Source organism: Andrena cerasifolii, chromosome 12 (genome assembly GCF_050908995.1).
Source record: "Andrena cerasifolii isolate SP2316 chromosome 12, iyAndCera1_principal, whole genome shotgun sequence".
Taxonomy (NCBI): Eukaryota; Metazoa; Arthropoda; class Insecta; order Hymenoptera; family Andrenidae; genus Andrena; species Andrena cerasifolii.
Window position 1 is genome coordinate 8,899,996 of NC_135129.1, and position 17,260 is coordinate 8,917,255.

The 17,260-nt window shown below is 36.7% G+C and overlaps 4 protein-coding genes across 13 annotated transcripts; 2 read left to right on the plus strand and 2 right to left on the minus strand.

The window, feature by feature from the left end:
• Positions 1-131: 131 nt before the first annotated feature.
• Positions 132-6,312, plus strand: Cul1 (cullin 1). Of its 8 annotated transcripts, none has more exons than XM_076823909.1 (16): positions 135-561; positions 691-795; positions 944-1,191; positions 1,280-1,500; positions 1,586-1,748; positions 1,825-2,043; positions 2,122-2,376; positions 2,450-2,743; positions 2,817-3,080; positions 3,151-3,330; positions 3,478-3,627; positions 3,705-3,823; positions 3,898-4,018; positions 4,101-4,204; positions 4,275-4,494; positions 4,701-6,312. In XM_076823909.1, exons 4-16 carry the CDS (start codon positions 1,337-1,339, stop codon positions 4,779-4,781), a joined length of 2,334 nt encoding a protein of 777 aa, XP_076680024.1. In that variant the 5' UTR covers positions 135-561; positions 691-795; positions 944-1,191; positions 1,280-1,336; the 3' UTR covers positions 4,782-6,312. The 8 variants fall into 8 exon arrangements, with proteins under 8 accessions (XP_076680028.1, XP_076680024.1, XP_076680027.1 ...); XM_076823912.1 differs by having other exon boundaries at positions 704-795; XM_076823908.1 differs by having other exon boundaries at positions 135-795.
• Positions 6,313-7,110: 798 nt separating this feature from the next.
• On the minus strand, positions 7,111-9,082 carry LOC143375127 (testis-expressed protein 9). The gene is made up of 6 exons (XM_076823924.1): positions 8,802-9,082; positions 8,586-8,730; positions 7,952-8,116; positions 7,746-7,880; positions 7,534-7,668; positions 7,111-7,460 (listed from the first exon to the last, which is right to left on the minus strand). The coding sequence occupies exons 1-6, from the start codon at positions 9,080-9,082 to the stop codon at positions 7,386-7,388; spliced, it is 936 nt and encodes a 311-aa protein (XP_076680039.1). The 3' UTR covers positions 7,111-7,385.
• Positions 9,083-9,255: 173 nt separating this feature from the next.
• On the plus strand, positions 9,256-16,897 carry LOC143375121 (sperm-associated antigen 6). 3 transcript variants are annotated; one of them, XM_076823919.1, is made up of 10 exons: positions 9,256-9,391; positions 9,618-9,880; positions 10,004-10,214; positions 10,282-10,460; positions 10,529-10,702; positions 10,758-10,910; positions 10,969-11,118; positions 11,186-11,344; positions 15,598-15,743; positions 16,747-16,897. In XM_076823919.1, the coding sequence occupies exons 1-10, from the start codon at positions 9,367-9,369 to the stop codon at positions 16,895-16,897; spliced, it is 1,611 nt and encodes a 536-aa protein (XP_076680034.1). In that variant the 5' UTR covers positions 9,256-9,366. The 3 variants fall into 3 exon arrangements, with proteins under 3 accessions (XP_076680034.1, XP_076680033.1, XP_076680035.1); XM_076823918.1 differs by lacking the exon at positions 9,256-9,391 and having other exon boundaries at positions 9,590-9,880; XM_076823920.1 differs by lacking the exon at positions 9,256-9,391 and having other exon boundaries at positions 9,751-9,888.
• Positions 12,114-16,461, minus strand: LOC143375136 (uncharacterized). Its single transcript, XM_076823936.1, has 2 exons — positions 16,159-16,461; positions 12,114-14,724 (listed from the first exon to the last, which is right to left on the minus strand). Exon 2 carries the CDS (start codon positions 13,957-13,959, stop codon positions 13,687-13,689), a length of 273 nt encoding a protein of 90 aa, XP_076680051.1. The 5' UTR covers positions 13,960-14,724; positions 16,159-16,461; the 3' UTR covers positions 12,114-13,686.
• Positions 16,898-17,260: the final 363 nt, after the last annotated feature.

A 17,260-nucleotide genomic window follows, 5' to 3' on the forward strand; every position in this document is an offset into this window, starting at 1 on the left:
CGATCTGACCGATCTTACGATCAGTGCATCCACACTTTCAAACAAAAAGCGTTCCCATTTCTTACGGTATTTTGTTGTCGCTTATAAAATTGCAGAATTACATTTCTCCCTTTATCGTAATCATTCGCCAAGAGAACTCTCGTCCGCAATATGATATAGAATAAAATTGTCGGGAAGTAAGGATTTCGTGGGAATATAGGATCGTGCCGGAATTTGGGATACGGATGGCGAGGCACAGGCAGACGAAGGGACAGCTCAGGACAGCTTGCGAAACCGTTGACGCGTCGTTTGGTTGGTAACAGTGGCACCTAACCTGTCAGAATTAAAGCAGCAGATCGCAACTGTGGTCAGTTTTGGGCACGTAGGTACAAGATTTTAGGTTCGCGGATCTGCTGTGTTCGTCGCCGCGGAGAGCACAGCCCCAAAGAACAGAGGCGGTGAAAATTTCTCGTTGAATCGCATGTAGAACGGAGTAGCGGTGATCGTTAAAGGTGGCCAGCACATTTTCACGAGAACTCCCTTGTCCAACCCTGCCTGTTATGCGGTGGTGAACGTCGACAGGTGAGTGCGCGTTTTCTGTCTCACGATACACTTCCCTCGTTCTGCCGACGAAAAAAAAAGTATCCTCTCATGGCGACGGACTACACTGCTGTTATTTCTGCCAATCGCTGTTTTGTGGATCTTCAATAGTGACGGGTGGTAGTGTTGTAGCACGAAGATTTGTGATGTTCCGAAGTTTCCTGACGAAAGATTCGAGCTACTACTAACGATGCGCATCCTGATGTAACTACATCGGTATGGACCTTTCGATTACCGACTAACCTTCCCCGTACAAATGATTCTTTCACGGATATCTTTGTATTTCGTTCGATCCACGGTCTCTCCTTTCTAACGCTCTTTGTACGCACGCACGCAAGATAGTTTCATGCTGTTTTATTTATAGTTTTACAAAGCAGTTTTCAACAGCCCTCAAGTATGTGCATAAGCAAGTAGTTGTGACATCGATATTGTGAAACTATCGATGGCTCTTTAGAACCGTCCGGTGTAATGCATCCTACGATTACTTGCAGCCACCAGTCTCGATTCTATTTTTTCATTGTCGTTCGGTACACGTCCAATAAAATACCTCTAATAAAGTAACCTTGTACGTCTACGGAAATGGAAGTAAACCTACACCCATCATTGTTCGATGTTTGTTTTAATTTCTCAGCCCTTACATATTTAACGTTAACCCTGCATTGAATTTACAGTAACATTTACCCCCGCATCTTTCCTACAGAAATTATAGTAGGAAGTAGTAACAGTGACGCTCACTCGACAAGCGTATAGAAGTAGGATGTCAGGGCATAGAGGCGGTGGAGGGGCTGGGAGTCACCAAGGAGGCCCGACGGGCCTCAAACAAATAGACCTGGATCAAATCTGGGGAGACCTTCGCGAGGGCATTGAACAAGTTTACAACAGGCAATGCATGTCTAAACCGAGATACATAGAATTATACACGTATCCTTTGCAGTCATTGATAGAATTAAGTGAAGAATCATTCCCAGAGGTGTGATAAGTTTCTTAATGCTATTTCATATACCAGACATGTATATAATTACTGCACGAGTGTTCATCAGCAAATAAATAGAACATCAACCAAGAGCAAAAAGGGACAAATTTCTCAAGGTGGTGCACAGTTAGTTGGGTTGGAATTATATAAACGTTTGCGTGACTTTCTTAGAAATTACCTTATTAGCTTATTGAAGGTAAGCACACTTTCGTTAATTATGGCTTTCCGTCGACGTAAGAAAGGGGAAGTAATTGCTATAACTTTTCACGCAGCATGGTATCGATTTGATGGATGAAGATGTCCTGCAATTCTATACGAGGCAGTGGGAAGAGTATCAATTTAGTAGCAAAGTATTGAACGGCGTATGCGCATATCTAAATCGTCACTGGGTGCGCAGAGAATGCGAAGAGGGTAGAAAAGGAATTTATGAAATTTATCAGTTAGCTTTGGTTACATGGAGAGATAACTTATTCAAGCATTTAAATAGACAAGTAAGTTATTCGAACGAACCTACGAATTGTATAAACTATACGAAGAGGGAGTGAAGACAGCGTTCACCTATGCTTTAGGTTACAAATGCAGTGCTTAAACTGATCGAACGAGAGCGCAACGGCGAAACAATAAATACACGATTAGTCAGTGGTGTAATTAATTGTTACGTAGAATTAGGTTTGAACGAGGAGGATCCTGTTGCTAAAGGACAAAATCTCGGCATTTATAAAGATTCATTCGAAAATGTCTTCCTCGAGGATACAGAAAGGTTTTACACTCGCGAAAGTTCAGAATTCCTCCGGCAAAATCCAGTAACAGAGTACATGAAAAAGGTTTGAAAGAAATATCCTACTATTCTATCACTCCTTTCCAGACAAATTGTTTACAGTTGCTATTTTCTCACAGGCAGAGCAAAGATTATTGGAAGAACGAAAGCGGGTCCAGGTATATCTACATCAAACGACTTACGAGCGATTGGCAAAAACGTGCGAAAGAGTGTTAATTGAGAAACATTTAGACATATTTCATTCGGAATTTCAAAATCTCTTGGATGCTGACAAAAATGCAGATTTAGGTAGAATGTATCAACTAGTAGCGAGGATAACAAACGGCCTTGGAGAATTGCGAAATCTTTTAGAAGGTCACATAGCCAACCAAGGGCTAGCGGCTATCGATAAATGTGGTGATTCCGCCGCTAACGTAGGTTTTATATAGAAATTTCTAATTACCGTAATCCTGCCAATGTAACTTCACACTTGTATCCTCTTTGTAGGATCCAAAGGTTTATGTAAACACAATCTTGGAAGTTCATAAAAAATACAATGCTTTAGTGCTCGTCGCATTTCACAATGACAGCGGTTTCGTGGCAGCTCTTGATAAGGCCTGTGGCAGATTTATTAACAGTAATTCGGTAACTAGAGCAGCGAATAGCAGCAGTAAATCGCCCGAACTATTAGCGAAATATTGCGATCTTCTGCTGAAGAAGAGTAGTAAAAACCCAGAGGAAGCAGAACTTGAAGATACACTTAATCAAGTTGTAAGTATAAATTATATGCAATAGAAAGTTCCAACGGAATAGGAATAATAATGCTACTTTCTCATCCTAGATGGTAGTATTTAAATATATCGAAGACAAAGATGTGTTTCAAAAGTTCTACAGTAAAATGCTGGCCAAACGATTGGTGCAACACATGTCAGCCAGTGACGACGCAGAGGCTTCTATGATCTCGAAATTGAAACAAGCTTGTGGTTTTGAGTACACTTCAAAATTACAACGAATGTTCCAGGTACTGTATTATGCTGTACATTTGTTTCTCATAAATCTATATTAATTACACTTCACAATGACTTCTCTCGTAGACAGCTGTTTGCGCGTTGTTCATTAATATATGTCAAAATTATATAACATTATAATTGTAGCAGTCTGTCCACAGGATATTGGAGTGTCCAAAGACCTAAATGAGCAATTCAGAAGACATTTGACAAACTCTGCAGAACCACTGGATATAGATTTCAGTATACAAGTCCTGTCTTCTGGCTCATGGCCGTTCCAACAATCTTTTACGTTCTCATTGCCAACAGAGGTAAATTCAGTCGTAAAACAGTTTAATTTAAATTCAGAAATAAGGTCTATACTTGATGCAACATTTGTGTATTGCAGTTAGAACGATCTGTACATAGGTTCACTACATTCTACAGTTCACAGCACAGTGGAAGGAAGTTGAATTGGCTATACAATATGTCCAAAGGAGAGTTACATACAAATTGTTTTAAAAACAGGTAAAAACATACAAGCTACAAATTTGAAGGAATTTCTCCATACTCACGCGCGGATTTTCATGATTCGACCATAGATACACACTACAAGCATCTACCTTCCAAATGGCTGTTCTATTACAATACAATGGATCCACAGTATGGACAATACAGCAGTTGCATGATGCTACACAAATAAAAATGGATTTTTTGCTTCAGGTAATGCGCTAACGTTAAAAGCCATCGGGAAGAAAAGTTTCTAAACTTTGTCCATAAACCGTAATTATTGTCGATGTTACAGGTCATTCAAATACTTCTGAAAGCTAAGCTATTAACAGCAGCTACAGACGACGAAGCTGAACTGACGCCACTGTCGACAGTGGAACTTTTCACTGGATATAAAAAGTACGTTTAGTTCGTGACGCGTGATAATTATTTCGTTCTAAATTCTACCGGCTCGTTGTTTTCGTAACAGTAAGAAGCTGAGGGTAAACATTAATATACCAATGAAGACGGAATTGAAAGTCGAACAAGAAACGACGCATAAACATATAGAAGAAGATAGAAAACTCTTGATCCAGGCAGCAATCGTTAGAATTATGAAAATGAGAAAAGTGTTGAAGCATCAGCAGCTGGTAGCTGAAGTGTTGAATCAGTTAAGCTCTAGGTTCAAACCGAGAGTGCATGTTATTAAGGTAAGTATGAACGATCTTCTTCATTTTTTATGACTCTGAATTGGAAAATCGTTTTGGGACGACAAAAATCTATGAAGTAAGCACACGCGCGCCTTTATTGTACCAGATTATTACGGCACGATGTTGGTGTGTTGGCTTGAAATGTGCGAAAGTTCTTATAAATGGGGAGAGTATCGCTTTAACACAAGATGGTTCTGCTCTTTCAGAAATGTATAGATATTTTAATTGAAAAAGAATATCTGGAGCGTACAGAGGGTCAAAAGGATACTTATAGCTACCTGGCATGATCAAGTTGATCTAGGACAACGATACAGCAGCAACCATATACGCGAAAGAAAGATGACTCTCCGCTCTCATTGCTGCGTACAGTCACAATATTTATTTAAGTCTCGTATTTTGAATCTCGTATATTACCCTTGTACATGGATGCCCTTGTACCACGTTATCCCTCTGGTCGCATTTAGAGTCTGGTTTTTATAATATGTTAATAAAATCATTTCATAGTCAAGCTGCTAGGTGTGTTACTGTCTGTGCCGCCTCCGACGTAAGCTGAAACGCTACTGTATTCGACACAGTGTTGTGTTACGAGGCGAAAGACGGACTAGTTTGATTTTTAAACGGCGAAGGGAAGCATTTTTAAGCTCGCGCGTTCGTTCGTGAATCGAGAAAAGAAATAGGAGACTAATCGTGACAAAAGTAAAATGAGAAAAAAACATTCTGTGAATAAAATACTGTTAAAGAGAAAAGTTCAGGGTACATCATACGTCATATTAACCAATAATAGTGAAAAGCTGGAGAAATGCATGTATTTCCTTGCTTTTTCGGGGTGGGAGGGGGGGGGGGATAGTGTAAAGAACATTATTCGGGTATATCTTTTCTGAGTGTGTAACATAAGAAGAAGATGTAATTTCACTAGCTATTTATATTACAAAACACGGAACACGTCGTAAATTCGTGTAAGCACATAGATAGTAATGCATTTTAGCAATTATAAAGTTCTACTAGTTATCACGCGTATAAGGAACAAAATTTTATACCAGTGAATAAAAAGAACTGCCCTAGCGATGTAAAGATTGAGTTGTTCTTTCTTACAGAGCGAGTCTCAATTCGAAATGGATTTTTCTATCAGCTGGCAGTGCTTGAAAAAAAAAGAAGCATATGATTATTGATTTTTTTTTATAGGTAATTTCTAGTAAGAATAACAATTGAACGATTTATGACTCATTATGTAAAGATCCTAAAACATTGACTAAGGAATATGTATCGTGTACATTACCATACCTAAAGCTTAAGATGCACGTTTCTGCTGTTAAGCAAAAGCAACGTTTAAAGTATGAGACTAATGAAAATTTCTCCTTGTTAACGATAGCTGTATCAAACTTTCCGGACATTACTCAGATGTGTTCGTCAAATTTATATCTTTTAATAATTAGAACACGTTAGATGTTCGAAGTGCAATATAAAGCGATATGGAAATTTGTTGTACGGTTCGATCGAGCGCAGGTATTAAACTAAGCAGTGACTTAAATTTGACGTTAGAAAGAAAATGGCGGTCGTTACTAAATTAATGCTATTAAATATTAAAAAGTAATACAACAAATCACTGTATATACATACATATGCATATATAACTGTAATGCTTGCAAATATTATCACCATTTTGCGGTCGAATTATGAGAAATCCAACTTGTAAAAAGCCTGAGAAGCAACAGTCTCGAACTGAAAGTTATAATTAAAAGAGAAAAGTGAGAAAAAAAAGTGTATTAAAGCTTACTTGAGGGTGAGTAACAACATCTTGATATTTAATTACAAGAGAGAGAGAGAAAAAAAAACATTAACTTAAGCATTGTATTTTATTAAATAAAATGTACTACGGATTCGAGCGGTGAAACGTTAAAGCAAAATTATTCAGAGTAGGTTGTGCGGGACGCGTTACGTTGAAGATGCGGATGTGTATATCGCCTTTATTCAGTTTCTTGTGATACTTGACATCGTTTAATTAATTCCATTATGAAAATTTCTAGAATACATTCGATTACTCTCGTAAGTTTAGGAAACATACAACGGTACATTATTTAAGCTAAAGCATACAGAATTCTCTACTGCGAGGATGAAAATTTGTAAAATGCATGTACCATTTGATGGAAAAATAACATCGATGTTTTCAGAAATGTTTGAATGCTTTAAATTTCAGTGTGTCCCAATAACACGTTATATACGGATAAAATAGAAACAATCATCTTATAAACATTAATTGTGGAACACGTTAATGTGTATCTTGAATTTTTGTACATACAGTCAAGATTATTCGGTGTTGTTAATTTCTGTTCCTCGTGCACAAAATAGGACTTACGAGTAAATAAGTAGGACAAACCATTTGACATAGTTCGATACGAAAACTTTCAATTCAGTATAGTTACAATGGAAATAAGTGATACTTGTTGTAATTTTCTACCACGTTGCTTTTTTTAAAAATGTAAAACGAATGTAATAATAAGAATTTCATTCAAATGCATGATTTCCATGGTGACCGTGATTATATCTTTTATGTTTCATTTTGAAACTTTTTATTACAGATCCTATTAACTATGTAGGGCGATCAAGTAATTGAAACGATTATTTCGCGATTTAAAAGTATATTTATTTCGAGTGACAAAGTATCTTGAATCAAAGATGAAACTTTTAAATTTCATAAAGAGACTCAGACAGGTAGTTTATGGAATAAAATCGTGTAAATCCATTTTCTGTGAAAAGTACTATTAAGACACGCGTGTTGTAATATAAAATTGTATAAAACGAGTGGCTACGAAGTGGAATTATTCCATCTCTCGCAGTGTATAAATTGTAGCAGTCATTCAATAAATGTTTCATATACAATTTATCACAAGCACTCAGGTTTTTGGCTCCAACAGCCTTGAAAAGTCTTCTTTTGTGAAGTTTAATTGTTTAATCACCATTAAGCATGCCTGGAAAGATACAAAGTAAAGTAATTTCTTTCGATACTTTATAAAAAAAAGAATGAATTAAGCAGGTACGTACGTTTTGCTTCTTTAAGCTATCTATGAATAACATTTGTTTTTTAAAAACTTGTATTAATTCTGAAAGTTGCTTTCCTAAATTGTTAACTGTCGACCTTTCAGCTTCCTGCAGTTTCCTAATTTGATTTCTTAATTCCTAAATGTAAATGAAAGTGTATCAAAATCTAAGAGCATACAATAATTTTCTCGTTTACATTAAATATACCACTGTACCTTTTCCTCCATTTGAGAGCACTTAAGGGCATTTTTCAGCTTGTCATTACTCTCCAAAGATCTATTTAATCTTGTACTGTAATTGCTCGACTGCTGAGTCAGCGATTTTACTTGTTTCTGAAGTTTATCTAAATCCTGTTAAAAAAAATCTATCTTATGAATGCATTCAACGATAAATTAAATTATTATCATTCGGTAGTTTATACTTTTGTTATAATTGAATTTTCAGTATTCTGTGTTTGGTACTGGCACTGCAATTCTTTATTGCTACTCTCTAACTTTTTAATCGTGTCCTTCAGCGATTCAATTTCATTTTGGGACTTCACTTCAAGTCTCTTGTGCTCGGACTCCAAATCCTTGTAACTGTTGCACTGCGATATAACAAATTATTTAAAAGCTAAACAAGTAATTATTCCCAAGTGTATACCAGAGGTGTAATTAGGGTGGGTCAAGTAGGGCTCGTGCCCTGGGCGCTAATTCCGGGGAGGGGCAAAAAAGCCGAAAGAAATAGTGTTTCTTGAATAAATTTATTTGGATGGATAATGTTAGTAGTTTATGCTTGTTATTCGTGTGCTTCGAAAGCCTCTTTAGAGAAGCTTCGAAAAAAACTTGCTGCACTTCTCTTGTGCTCTTCAGCACCACTTTCTTTAAAAGAATTATCTAAATTCTAAATAAAATGTTTTGTGTGATGAACACTTTTAACAAAGAAATAGAACAGAAAAGATGGAATTGGAATGATATGCATGGGGCGAGGGTGGGGGGAGGGGGCGCAAATTTTACGCTTGCCCTAGGCACTGTTTGCACTAAATACGCCACTGGTGTATACTAAGTTTTACCTACCTTCTTTTTGTATTCAATGTGTACTTTATGTAATTCACTTTGCAGTACATCTATTTTAGTTTTAAGCAAATTAACAATGGTTTTATTTGCCAAGTTTCCTTTCAGGGAAATCTCATCTTCGTGGTTCCTTTGTGCTTCTATTCTTCTGTGGGCCATAAATAATATTAAACATGGAATTGATATCGCTAAACCGACCACATCGCGTTTCCTACTTACAATTTCGATGATAGATCCTGATTAAATATATACGGCAAAGATGCATTTCGCTTAACCGAAATTTGTAAATTATCTTCTTTTCGCGTTATTGCGTTCTCCGTAAAGTCTGATCTTTCATTTATAAAATTTCTGTACTGCGTTTTCGAATCGCGAATCGAACATCCATTATCATACGTGTTTATAATATGTTCTACTTTCTTCACTAAATCACACGCCTTCTGCTCGAGCTCTTTATTCAGTTGACGGAACCCTTTCTCTTTAACTAAGAAATCCTCTGTCATCTTTCAGGGCGATTAATTATGAAGGGGAAGTTACCGTTTTATTCGGTAATTCGATTTATTGGTATTACTTCTCTGTTCTCTTTCAATAATTCGCAATGTCCGTATTCTGTTCGACCACCTGTTTATTATTTGTTTATGAAGTCGCTGGTAGTACATCGGTCGGCATAAAGAGCGGCAGTTTTTCGTTTTCAAACGTACGATCGTTTTATGAAGCTGATCGTTACAAGGAAGCGTTAAAGGTCTCAATATCGTGTACAACGCTGAGAATTCCTTGACGAACAGAAATGACGGCGCGTTCAATTTTACAAGGTATTATTTATTCGTGTCAGTGGCGTCAGTGGAGATAATTGCCTAAGAAATTTGGCGGTCTTTCGCAGTGACAGCCCATGCATGACTTCCTGATGAACACTGCATTTTCTTTCGTAACTTCACCCTCGTAATAACTCTCGCAACCGTCGTTCGCCGATTGCGAAACATATTTCTATTACACATAATTCGCGAAAATCCATGTTATCAATTATTCTTCTGTTTGTAGTTTTCGATCAGTATCAAAAGGCCCGTTTATTCTTCGTCCAATCCGTCTCGGATTTTGCTTCGAAACCGAGCAACATAGCATGTTTAGAAGCTGCCGGAGCCCTGGATCTTTTGCGGCCTTTACTGACAGACGCTGTGCCGTCGATTCAACACATGGCAGCTATAGCTTTAGGGAAAATTGCAAATAATGATTATAGGCTAGCGCAAGCTCTCATAAGAAAGGATATTTTACCTCAGCTGTTGAAGAATATTGATAAACAAAATGTATGAATGTAAGCATTTTAGCTTTAGCAAAATTCTTTCTGTTTTTCATTGAAATCGTGTACAGTTTTCGCGGCAGAAATCGTAAGAATCGGTCGTTGAGACATTCAAGCTAATTTGTTGCAGAAATTTTATAAGAAAGCAGCCCTCTTTGTTATACGCTCGATCGCTAAACATTCTCCCGAGTTGGCATCCACGGTGATCCAAAACAATGGATTAGAGATCGTTACCCTTTGCTTGGGAGACTTTGACTCCGGTGTCAAAGAAGCCGCAGCTTGGGCGTTAGGGTATATCGCGAGGCATAACAAAAACTTAGCTCAAGTTGTAGTTGACGCAGGTATGTTTACCGCACGTATATCATGCTTTCACTTTAAAAACTTATGTATAAATCGTACTCTCCATAGGCACTGTACCTCTTGTGGTCCTGTGTTTACAAGAACCTGAATTATATTTAAAGCAAATCAGCGCATCCGCTCTGTGCGACATAAGTAAGCACGATAAAGATCTTGCTGAAACTGTTGCCGATGCAGGAGCGATCCCGTTTCTCGCAAAGGCGTTGTCTAATCCTGATCCCAAGTTAAAGGTGAAACAGACTCTCGTATTACATGATTTTGTAATGTAGTATTCTAGTTCTTAACGATATATGTATAGCGCCAAGCCCTTTCGGCACTGAGCAGCATCGCAAAGCATACAGTAAACCTGGGGGAATCTATTATCGAAGCTGAGATCTTTCCTGATGTTCTCATACACATGGCACACCCCGACGAAGGTGTTAACAAAGCTGCGGCAACGTTGACCAGAGAAATTTGCAAGCATTCGTTAGAAGTAAAAGAACTAGGCTTCGGCTAATTTATCTGGAAGTAATCATGCTTTCTTCCAGATGGCCCAGCTTATTGTAAATATCGGCGGTATCGGTGCGCTTGTGGAATTAATTAATACATCAAAATTAACGGTCAGATTACCTGCAGTAATGGCACTTGGCTATATCGCTGGACACTCGGATCAGTTAGCTATAGCAGTTATAGGATCTTCGGTAATGTCACTGTAATGTTATCGTTTTCATCATATTGTAAGGAATATATTCATTGCAGGGAATCGTTCTCTTATCTACCGTGTTGCACGAAGAAAAGGACGATCATATGCTCGCTATCACTGTGTGGGCAATTGGTCAAATTGGGAAGCATACGACGGAGCACGCGAAAGCAGTCGCAGTCGCAAACATTCTTCCAAAGCTATTAGCGGTAAGTGAAAATTTTCTTTACGTTATTCCGACTCGCGCAGTATTTTTGATTTGCGCGTAACTTTCAGCTGTACATCGATCCAAACAGCTCGGAGGATCTTAAAGTGAAATGTAATTCAGCGCTGAAGCAAGTACTACAACGATGCATGTGTATCGAATCTCTGGAATCATTGGTACACGATTCACCACCTAACATTTTAAAGTATGTGCTCGGACAATTTAGTAAGGTAAGGAACACAACCGGTATTTTAACTTGTATATAATTCTTTACTTTATACATATTCTTTACAAGTTGTACTCAGAACTTACAAGCTAGAACATAATGATGCAATAAATGACATAGTTTCTCTATTACAATTTCTAAGTAAAAATACAAATGTTTGTGTTTTATTGTTTATCACATACATTAGCGAAATAAGTTATACAAACCAATAGTAGTAACGAATCTTTCTGTACCAAATACAAAGTATTATATCAAACATCATTAAGCTATTCAATGTTGCTCTACTAAAAAATTGGTCAAGCAGTTGTATAAGTGGTTCTTTCTTATCATATAAAACCTATTATACCACAAACAACGTTCTATTAGAATCCTAATTTTGTGATATTATTCTGATACACAGACAATACAATGGCATATTCATTACCCGAATGATTTCTCCTTAGGATTTCCACAATTCGTTTGTCCACTTTATACGTGTTAAAGAAAGCGCAGCTTGTAATTTCACTCTGATCAACATAGGCATTAAGTATGAGATACTTCTATTAAAAAGTAATAATATGCTTGGATATGCTGTACGTCATTGTATTCGTTTGACAATCAGATTAATAGACAGGAAAGGAAATCGTTAGTAGCATAAAAAGGTCTGAATCATTCCTTCGGTGCTTCTCTAATGAATAGTATGGCACGTTTGAAGTCCCAAAAAAGCACATTTCTCAGTCTTACGACAGTAAATAGTTGGGCTAAAGTACAAGGACGTTTGAATCGTTAAGTGCTTTTTGCGTAAAAATTTTAATTCAAGTATGCAATATGTAAATATACTTTCGACCAAGCTACCTTAGTTGCATCTATTGTACCATGGTATATTTTCTAATGGCAGTATTTCGATATAAAGATACCAGTTGTACAAAAATTGTAGATATAGATAACAAAGAATCGTTAAGTTAGAAGTAAATTTTAATCATCGATCAGTGAAAAATTTCAGTTTATGAAACTGTTGATCAATAAGGCATTGATTTGATATTTGCAATCATACATTAATGTAATGTACAAATCTTAATATTATGCGCTTTGAATCATATTTTTGATAAACGTTAAGCTCATGGATCATAGCACTAACAGTAAATGCAGCTGCATTCTGAAAGAGGACTAATTTTTTTTCACAAATTCTCGTTCAAATTGTATACTTAGTTTTTATACAAGCGTAAGTACAAGCAATAGATAATGCCAACCGATTAACAATATTTTGTTAGTCTTTCATTTGTATCAAGTATTGTATTTTTCATCGAGAAATTTTAACAAAAGCCACCTCGATTAGAATGGAAAAAAATAGTAAGGGATGCATTGACGAGATCAACCAAAAGTAATTACAGTCGGGAAACACCTGTTGTGGTGAATTTTATACTCGAGACATGTTTCTTCTACGATATAAATCAGTGTGAGGAAAATAATAGATGAAAGTAATCAGAGCTCGAAAGTTTCACCAAAACTTTTGTTGCATGACAATTTCGAAACGTAAAGCAATTAGAGCATACATTCGGTTCAGAGCATGCAATCTGTCCAAGTATCTCTGAAAAATGAGAAAAAAAAAATATATATGTTATATACCGCTATATTTAGAATACAAATATAAAAAAAAATAATAGAAATGACCAATTAGTTTTATAGCAATATACTTAAATTATCTATCTTGTAATACTAAGATAAAACATTAATGCCTTTCCTTCAATGTTTTCTACAATTTCGTATCACTTAGAAAATCTTGCTTTGTAAAAAGTAGAATGTACAATAATTTGTGCTGGCTTTAATTTTCTAATATCTACGAATAATACGTGACTCTTCTATTGTGCTACTACAAAAGAAATCTATATACTTGTTATCAATATACAGCGCTACGGAAAGTACATATGATACATTCATATAATATTCTTCTGACTCTGACTCTCAAGTACATAAAATCACGCCGCCAAGAAGCACGAATTCATGATCTACGTTCTACATAGTCATCATGGCAAACAAACGAACATAATATATAACACTTGCACGTAATTAAAAGATAAACATTTACCGAGATATTACCTTGCACAAGATAAGATTCTACTTAAGCAATATAATTCATGAATACCGAATCGAAAGCGTTATTCTGCTCATAAATGAAGGCAGCTTATTAATGTTAATCGCGAAGACGTGTTCATTTATATTGATAACTAAGTTACATCCAAATTTCTTTTTACAAAGCAACAGCATTATTCATTATTATTATTATCATCGTCGTCGTCATCGTCATCGTCGTCAAAATAAAACGATAAATTTAGTTTACTAGTCCACTCGTGTAACAAAATCATTATTTTACTCATCATTGTCATCGTTGGGTTTAATGCTAGCATAATTGTTCATGTTTCTATTCACCCTCAGCATCTTGAGAAAACTGCCTAGTACAAGTATAGTCTTCCTATGCCTTCTGAAGATTCCAGCGTAAAGCTCTTCGCGAACATCCCTTCTGTCGCTGACATCAGAATCGATGCTCGATACGGAGACTACAGAAGGCTTGGCAGAGACCGGCTGATGATAACTGTTGGTCTCTCCAGAATTCAGAATAACGCAATGTTGATTGTTTATCATGTCTATTATCAGCTCTTCGCTCCTCTCGTTTAGTATATTAGGTCAATATTCTTTATATCCCCGTTTTACAATGATCAGCATGGACTCCACAATGCTCGGTTAGATACAATAAGAACTTTACTTGACATGTAGCCTGCCAAAGTTACTCGATTACACTGAGCTGTCCAGTAACGAGCCTACCGCTTATAAGTTAGAGATTTGTATGCCACTGCTATCAGACATATTTGCTACGAATCTTGTAGACGGTATTGTCTAATACAGTGCAATTTGTCTCTTGTATATAGTGATATCGTACCCTTTTATCGCTTATAGTGTTATTTGTTTGAACATTAAGGCAGGAGTCTTGTCTCTTTATCAAAGCCGTACATATTTCCAAAGAATCTCTTGGAGCTTTAGTTGCAGTATTCTGAGTCCTTCAATTTGCTCTTATCTTTTACAATTTCCTCAGACGATTACTTTAAGCACTTTATTAAAATCGTTGTATTTACAGCTCTCCTCAGCTTCAACTTTTCTCACGTATCGATCGTTTCTTTAATATATTATTTATCTGCTGCAAAAAATGCTTAAAAAATTTAGAGACTCTCTGTTTACAGCGTGTGCAAACTGTTTCCAGTTGAGTTTCGGTAAAAAATTATAATTTGTAATAAAAGCGACAGACAACTGCAGCCTCGAATTAACACTACGATTAATGTATTACAAAAGTGGTGTTGAATGTTCTTCCGTCTCCTTAGCGGCCGATCTTTAGTACCGCGTATGTAGATCCGACTGAAAAAATGTAATAATAATAATGTATATTTTATTAGAAATATATATTAACTATATATATAACGTATCCAAACTCGGGCTCGAAAAATAAAGAAGCTTGTAAGCATATCAACAGGTTTGCCAGAAATACGTTATTCTACGACGTTGCTCTGGAATTTTGTTTTCGGAATTGAGATATTTTTAGCGGCGAAGAAAGACGTAAAAAAGTATGCCGATTTGGCTTCGCTTTCGTCACGTCCGCATACGTGTTTACATAAAAGACAAATGGTATTTGTAATACAGCATGAGGGAAACGATTTTGTAGTAAAATGTTTAAAAAGGTCACTCGTTCAAGTAAATTCCACGTGGAACATGAAATATTAAGTCATAATATTATTGCGTAGTTCTCTGTTAGTTTGTGCGTCAGAAGCGATATAAAATACTCGTAATGCGTTTGCAATGTTGCAACAAATATTTACGGGACCTAGAAAATTTCGCAATAAATTTTCGCGCCGTTTATTTGCTTCTTTGTGTATGTATCTTCGTAATCGAATAATTAATTTTATATATGTTAGAAGAAGGTAATGATCAAATTTCTCAAGCATGCAGACACAAGCCTTTAATAATTCTCATTCATTGTTTTGGATTGAAGGATTTGAGAATGTAGGTTCACTTTGGGCGAATGCACTCAAACAGTGTGCAGGTCAGGTTTCAGAAGCCTTATTCTTAGGTGCATTGCAACATGCAAACTGATTGCTAATAATGGTCCCCTTACCACCTACTCTCACACACACACACACGCAAACACACAGGCATAAAATTGAGAACATTAAAATATCAGACACTCTAAAGAATTTATTTGAATTAAAACAAGGGAATTTCATTTTTATACAGATACTGCCCCACGATGCCAGAGCAAGAAGGCTATTTGTAACGTCCGGTGGTTTAAAGAAAGTGCAGGAAATCCAGGCTGACCCTGGTTCGGCGCTTTCAGAATATATACAGGTTATCAATTGTTGCTTTCCAGAAGAGATCGTCAGGTTACTTTCAATCTTATATTCTCTATTTCTAAACACGCTTGCGATCACAGACACTCGCAATCGTTGAATCGGCATTTCTGATTACTCTCGGAGCATAATTCGAATAACTTTAATTATCCTTACGACTTGTAACAATTATAAGCTGGAATGAATCCGAAGAAGGCTGGATTCTGTAGTTTACAAATTGCGGTGCCATTTTACCAGAGTGTGCGGTGATTTTAAATATCGCTGTACTATTCGATTTGTTATCTTTGTACGCTCCAGGCTAAGTCGCTGATATTCGCGGCATTTGTGAAAAGTGAGTAAAATGCCAGTGTATGCAGGGGAGTGTGTGTATGTAAAGATAATGGCACCAGTAGATAATCATCAGAAACACTAGTTGCTTTTGACATAACCCTAGTAAAGGTTCACTCACCCATGGAATTCTGCAACTTGAGATTTTGCCGATGGTAGAGTCCAGCTTTCTCAGAGTCGTTTACACCAGCAGTGAATGCAAATAACTGCAGCTCCGTTTCTGGATCTCGCGTGTCTTAATTTAAATCGGGGAGGTAATATATGGCGTGACCGCCATGTTGTCACAGCTGATTGCATTGGAAAAATATAAACTCGGACTTTAATGGATCAATAATTTTACGTGTACTCGATGTGACTCGATGATTTCTGTAGTTGCTGGACATGAACATGACTTTTTACATTTTCATTACCTAGGTTTCGTCGTCCCGTTACTGTACACGCTTCGGTATAAAGATCATTCACTCTGCTTTTACTTGTACTTCATTGTACATATGTATATGTATGCTGTCCCATCTAATACGTGCAAGTAGATAATTAGTGCACTCAATTGTATCAATGACTCATTTTAGTTGCCTAAGCAGGCTAAAATGTAATCACTGATCGGTACTTGTACTTTCGTCGGGACAGCTCCTACTTTTAGTTAACTGTTAAAGTTTGCTACAGTTTCGATCCGCCTCGGGAATCTAATTAATCTAATTTCCGATATTAGATATTATTCTCCTGGATATCCAGACAGTCTACTCGAAGCAGTCGAACAATATCAACCGAAATGTCCCTCTCTATTTGCCTTGGAAGAACAGTTATCATCAGATTTTACCTCCAAGTCCTCTTTATCGTCTCACGCGGAAGAAGATGCCTAAAACATTTGTCTCGATTATATTCGTCTTTATTGTGTATTACAGCTTCGCGCGTACATATCACACAATAAACTAAAGTAACTAAGTACTCAACACTTGTTGACGATCGAATTGTTCGAATCGTATTATGTTGCGAGCAATAGCACTCGGTAAAATTTAACTTCCTAACTTATGTTATTCAGTAAATTGTAAGGTTCCCGTCACTCATTTGTGCACTTTCAGACTTGCAGTCGAAAATATACACCTTCAACAATCTCCAGCAATGTGTTTTGTGCGTATTTTGTGTTAAGATAAGTAGTTATTGAAAGTTTTTCGGAGTTGCGCTTTCCCTTTTCTTCTTTCTCTGCGTTCAAATAACGCGACTGA